The 6,772-nt window shown below is 39.0% G+C and overlaps 1 protein-coding gene across 1 annotated transcript in view; it reads right to left on the bottom strand.

The window, feature by feature from the left end:
* Nucleotides 1-257: 257 nt before the first annotated feature.
* Nucleotides 258-6,772, bottom strand: part of otol1b (otolin 1b) — a 28,755-nt gene continuing 22,240 nt past the window's right edge. The window contains exon 6 of the mRNA XM_052018609.1: nt 258-1,141. Coding sequence (XP_051874569.1) covers nt 258-1,141 — 884 coding nt within the window. The remainder of the gene's footprint in view (nt 1,142-6,772) is intronic.

Here is a 6,772-nt window from a genome sequence, read left to right as displayed (position 1 = left end):
GTAAATGCCAAATTTTCACTGACTTTATTGGTTTAATAAACTAATATCATGTACTCAGTACAGTGTCAAATACATTCAAAACAACAATCAACAAAATTATTTTCATTTTTATGATTATTTCAAATATTGACTATTTAATTTTTTGACCCAGCAAGAACTAGATCTAAAACCAGCAATACATTCAATGAAGTTCCAGAGTGGTTACAAAATGTGGATTAATATATATATATATATATATATATATATATATAAAAAGTCTAGTCTTGATACAAAATAAACCCTGTAAATGTACTATCATCATCATTACTGGCAAAAACCCCATTCCACTCTCGAGTTATCATTAACCAGATTTCATCATTGGGTTTCAGTTTAAGAATAACCATGCCGGATGCCTGATCAATATCTTGACCGAAAATTGCATCTCTGCTCTTCAGGGTCCGATTCCCATTTTTTACCAGACTAATTCTTATAGGTCTACTTCTCACTGTCAAATGATATGAAAACAAGTAAGTACCCCCAATACTGCAGCGGAACTTTCCAGTTACTGGATTGTAGGCATTCTGGTCATTGTAGAAAATTTTTTCAAATTTTATTGGAGTGCCAACAGGAGGGAAGGACTTATTCGGCAACAATCCAACACTAAATGCAGATGGTGTGATTTTTGTGTCCTCACCTTTCTGCCCCGGTAAACCCCTTGGTCCACGACTACCTCTTCTCCCACGCAGACCTCTGCCACCATCTCTTCCTTTTGGTCCTACCAATCCTTTTGGCCCCTGTAATCCTCGGTCCCCTTTGTCTCCCTTTTCGCCCTGATTTCCCTTTTCTCCAATAATTCCATCATTTCCCTTGATACCATCCATCCCCGGATCCCCTTTTTCACCTTTGTCACCTTTTTCACCTTCTATACCAGGATCTCCACGATTTCCCTTCTCACCAATGTCCCCACACTCTCCTTTCTCTCCTATGTCTCCTCTCTCACCTTTCTCACCCTTTTCTCCAGTTAACCCCATTTTGCCCACATCCCCCTGCTCTCCCTTTTCTCCTTTGGTGCCATTTTCACAGGGACCTCCTTTGTCACCTTTATCTCCTTTAAATCCAGGGAAGCCAATGTTCCCTTTATCACCTTTTGCTCCTTGCTCACCTGAAATAAAAACACAAAGGTGGCTGGGAAAATCTTCTAAATATTCAGAAGTTACAAGCATTTGATATGATAATAATAATCAGCACACTTCAAGCAGAAGAATTACAAACAAATGCGTAATGGATTTTCTGATATGCTAAATCCATAAATTGAGATAAAGGAACAATGGTAAATTGCTGAATTGCATACTTCTTTCTGGTACAATTAGTCACATTAATCTTGTTTTTATTACATACTTTATATTCACAATACAAAAAAGGTTTGATCAAGCTGTGTATCTATTTATATGCACCAACTTGCAATAGAAGTATGTGGCATTGTACTTGATGAAAAGATTTAGACAGAAGATGAAGTAATCAAATTATAACAGGATCTTGGGGTAACACTGAAGGACAAATTAAATTAAAATTAAAGAAATAAAACAACATTTAACCACGTGCTATTGCTAAAATATTCTCTATTACAATGGTCATTGACCACTATTAAACAAGACAGTCCCTTTTATTTTGTTAATGCAGAAATTTGCCAAATAAACTCAGGAGACTTTTTGAGTGAGTGTTTAATATCTATTTTCTTGAAATTTGAGTTTTCCTAAAGGTATTTCTAGCATCTTTGGAAAGCAGCATTGCATAATTTTAGCCCTTCCAGTTTAATACTTCAATTTTGAATAAAGACCATTAAGTCTTTCAAGATCACTTTTACTGATTCTTAAAAATTGCTGTAGTTTAATTATACTAAGCTATTTACAGCTTACTGAGAACTAATCAATGAAACAGCCTCCATCATCAGTAACTATGTTCATACAATCTCAAAGGGTGAGTATAGTCTGCTAAATTGCTCTGCAATCCAAAATTTTCTAAAGATAATTGCGTTTTCATCTGGCATCTTTCAAACCCCTTTGGTTATTCCTCTTATTCTTCAAAAACTTCATCTAGAAGCCCTACCCAATTGCTTCCCCTCTTCTTGATATCATTACAGTAGAACAAAGTTGTTGAATGGTGTGCCCAAGAGCAGTGGAGAAAGAAGAGGTGGTTGTCACTCCTACAAGGTATGCTTGCTTTCAGTATACTTCTAACCAGCAACTGTGTAATTGGTGAATGGAGAGTTTTCTCATTAAGTAGTGAACTGAATTGTACTTCACTTTCACTTGAATTCCTCTATTTTTAGACCTTTTTTCAAGAGATTAAAAATTTGTTTTACGGTTTAACGACTCCTTAGAAAAGGAATTGATTCCTGTACAATTTGAGTTTCTCATTAAATCATGTTTTCCTGCATATATTAAAAGGCAGACTTACTGGTTGTAGATGGTGGGAAGCCAGAAGGTGAGCCACTCACTATAGGATACCTGACTTTTGAACTGCCACGGTATTTGTGTGGCTGTTCCCGCAGAATTTCCAGTCAATGTTTACCACCAGATGCACATCTAGTCTGGCAGCTGTGTCCTTCAGGACTCAACCAGCTTGGTCACTGGTGATGGGCACTAAAGCCTAACAGGTACCTATGCTATTATCAGTGTTCTTCCCATCTGTTGTCCACATGGATCAGTAAACTAAGGGAGGATGGAGTTGGTAATCAGCAAGAGTTTTCCTTGCCCATGTTTGATCTGGTGCCCTGAGGCTTCACAAAGCCTGGAATCAATGCTGAGGATTTCCAAGGCCACTTTCTCCCTCTATATGACTACGCTTGAACGTGGACAAAACAAGAGAGATGATTGTGGATTTTAGAAAGGCTCAGGCTGACCACTTACCCCTGTGCATCAATGGCATCATTGTACAGAGAGTCAGCTGTTATAAATTCTTGGGAATACATATAGCAGACGACCTGTCCTGGTCAACTAACATCTCTTCCCTCGCCAAGAAGGCACAGCAGCGTCTCCACTTTTTACAGCAGCTGAAAAGAGCAAACCTGCCCTCCCCCACCCTCACCACATTCTACAGGGGTACCACTGAGAGTGTCCTGACTAGCTGCATCTCTGCCTGGTATGGTAACTGTAACATCACTGACCGTAAGTCTTTGCAGAGAATTGTGAGTACAGCGAGAAAGATCATTGGAGTACCTCTTCCCTCCATCTCGGATACTTACAATACACGATGCACACGTAAGGTTTATAGAATTATAGATGACCCTTCTCATCCCTCCCACGACCTGTTTGTCCCACTGCCGTCTGGCAAGTGGTACCGGAGCATCCGGGCCAGAACTACTAGATTGCACAACAGTTCTTTCCCCCAGGCTGTCAGGCTCCTGAATACCCTGGTAGACAAATGCCGCGTCAAAAGCTCTGGTTTGCACAATGGCGTATAAGAACTTTGGCTGCTGTTGAACATGTTTATACAATGAGTACAACACACTGAGCTTGTATTTCTCTTGTCCAACTTGGTTTTGCACTAACTCTGCACTAAATTTGTATTTTGTATATACCAGTTTTTTGCATTATTTGTACTTGCACTATTTTTTTTGATTTTTTGTTTTTTGTTTGTGTTTATTCTATGTCTTCTGTTCTATGTACGTCCTCTGTTGTGTGAGTCTGGGGGAAACAACATTTCGTTCCGCCATGTGTTTTTATAGCAAGGATGAATGACAATAAAGTAACTTGAACTTGAACTTGAACTTGAACCTTGATGTGTCTGTCTGGCCAATGGGACAGGACATACCTTGTGATGGCAGGGGCTGGCATATTGACTGTCACATATGATTCTGCAAGTATGAATACATCAGGGTGTTCCTTGACTAGTGTGTGTGGCAGCTTATTCATCTCCAGAGGAAGATTTTGTAAGGTTAACTGGAAGCAACTTGGCCGTTGCTTCCAAGTCGCAAGTTAGTGTTTGCAGTCAATGACCAGGTCACGCCAAGTGATCAATTCAATTTTATCATGTTTCAACGTACAGTAGCTGTTTAGATACAACTGAGGGGCTTGCTTACAAGTCAACCACAATGCATTGGGCATGCACAGACCACGCACATACAGACCATGCTGTGTAAGGGCCGTTACTGTCCTTCCCTGAAGGGTATTGATGAACTGGATGGGTTAATGGTGTAATCCAAAGGTTTGGCAGTCTACATTAATGAGTCTACTTTTCAATTCCAGTTTATTTAATGAATTGAATTTAAATTTCACAGCTACCATGTGGGGATCTGATCTCAAGTCTCTGGGCTGGTGGTGCAGGCCATGGACTTAAAGGTCAATTATCTTAATGATAAACCCACCATGCACACAGTGTACCAGCACCAGCGGCTGCAGAAAAATGTTAATCAAAAATAAAAGACATGATCCTAATGAGCAAAACTCCCACTTGTGCAGTCAATAATCTATGTCAATATGTAGTAGAGGATGCAGGTTAAAACTATAGACCTAGTTAGATGAGATACAAAACTGGCATGGGTTGTGAGGAAGATACAGAGAGGCTTCAGGGATATAGACAGGTTAAATGAACACAGCAGATGGAACATAATGTAAAAAGAGATGAGGTTGTCTCTTTGGTAGAAAAGATAGAAAAGTGGAATAATTATTAATTGGTGAAAGACTGAACAGCATTGGGTGTTCAAAGTGACCTGGCTGCTCTTGATTATGAATCATTGAAAGTAACCATGCAGGTAAAGAAAGCAATTAACAAGTCAAATAATACATTAGCCTTTATTTCAAGGGATTTGAGTACAAGAATTAAAACATTTTACTGTAGTTGTCTGCAGCCCTGATAAGACCACACCTGAAATACTGTGGATACATCCAGCCTCCCTAACTAAAGAAGGATATACTTGTAATTGAGGGTGTAGAACAAGGGCTAAACAGATTGATTCCTGGCATGGAGCAATTGTTCTAACAGGAGAAATTAAGCAGACTGGACTCGATTTTAAAAGAATGAGATGTGATTTTATTGAAGCACACAAAATACTCAACAGGCTTAATAGACTAGATGCAAGGAGGATCTTTCTCCGAGCTAGAGTGTCTTGAGATAGTGTTCATAACCCCAAAGTAAAGGGTTAGGCATTCAATATTGGAAACTTTTTCACCCGGAGAGTAGTGAATCATTGGAATTCTCTATCCAAAAAGTCTACAAAGGCTTAGTTGCTGAGATAATTCAAGGCAAGATTGGTGGATTTTTGAATATTATGAGAATGAAGGGATACAACGGTACTGCGGGAAAGTGGTACAGAGGTAAATGATCAGCCATTAGGTTACAAATGGTGGCAGGGATATGAAGGACCGTATGGCCTACTCCGGAATTTATTTCTTATGTTTTTTGTTCAATCACCTGACCAAGCTCCTTAGTCTTTTGAATGTCTTTTGACCATCTGGATCCAATTGGTTAATGCAATTTGCTTCCATCATATGACAAGGATGGGAGCAAGTACATAAAGGTTGCCTTGTAGTCATAAATACAATCTTTGAACATTGGAGTAAATACAAAACAACTTGTCAACGACTCCACACTAAAGCTAAGGTAACAAGACAGCAATAATCAAACTCCAGTACACTTATGATTATGATTTTGTTGCAAATTCAAAGGATGATCTATAAACACTTTTTTAAACCACTTCTCTGAATCTTACAGCAGGCTGGAGCTAACCCTTAACAAGTGGCAAAACCAAAATTGTCCACCAGCCTGCTTTTGGTCAACCTTTAGATCCGGCAAGGAAGATCTACATTAACAATGAGGAACTGAAAAATGTAGAATGCTTTTTCAGTGTTGGCAGCCATCTCTAACTGAAGCCAAACATAGATGTCAAAACTCAGTGCAGGTTTCACTGTGTCAAACTTGCCTTCAACACACTGTTTCACTGGATGTTCAATGACCACAACACCAGAGTACAAATCAGACTTTTAGTTTACAAAGCTGTAGCAAATACAACTTTGATCAATGGTTTCAAGACATGACTGACTTCCAGAAATCATGTTAGAAACCTAAAATGAAACCACCACTTTCTGCAGAAGATTCATAACGTAAGGTGGGCAGACCACCACACTAATATCAATGTCCTGGTGATGGCCAGCAACTCCAGTGTTGAGACCCTGACTATACAGCATTAATTGAGGGGGAGCAGAACTGGTGCATGTCCACTGAAAGAACTTCTCAACTCACCAAGACAAAACACAGCCAAAATTAAAGCTTTGAAAGCACCCTCAAGGTAAACATCAAAGATGTGGCATCAAAGATCTCATACTGGAAGACAGTGACCCACAATAAGACCTTCTAATGAAGACTTGTCAGAGAAGGAGTGATCAATTTTGAGGAAACTCATCCCACCCTGGTTACAGACATACACAGTAAAGACAGGTACTAATCTCTGGCCATTGGTGAATTAACCCTATCATCTAATACCAGCTGTCATATCTTCCAGTATATTTACGGCTCAAAAAATCAGACTCATCAGTCACCTTAGAGCCTACAAAATTAAACCTGAAAATAGATCTTCAACACAAAGGATTCACTGCTACCTCTATGTTATTTGGCAGTGGACAATTAAGGATATCAACAATTGTTGAATCAGGTAGATATATAATGAACCTCATTGCAAAAGTTAGTTTGGTAGAAACACCAGAATATGGAATCATGGATAAATAAAAAAATGGACATCCAATGAACAAATTTAAATTTCTAAGGTTGTTCCTGGATTGAAGACTGGTTATCGCAT

Source organism: Pristis pectinata, chromosome 6 (genome assembly GCF_009764475.1).
Source record: "Pristis pectinata isolate sPriPec2 chromosome 6, sPriPec2.1.pri, whole genome shotgun sequence".
Classification (NCBI taxonomy): domain Eukaryota; kingdom Metazoa; phylum Chordata; class Chondrichthyes; order Rhinopristiformes; family Pristidae; genus Pristis; species Pristis pectinata.
This window is presented reverse-complemented; position numbering and strand designations above follow the sequence as displayed.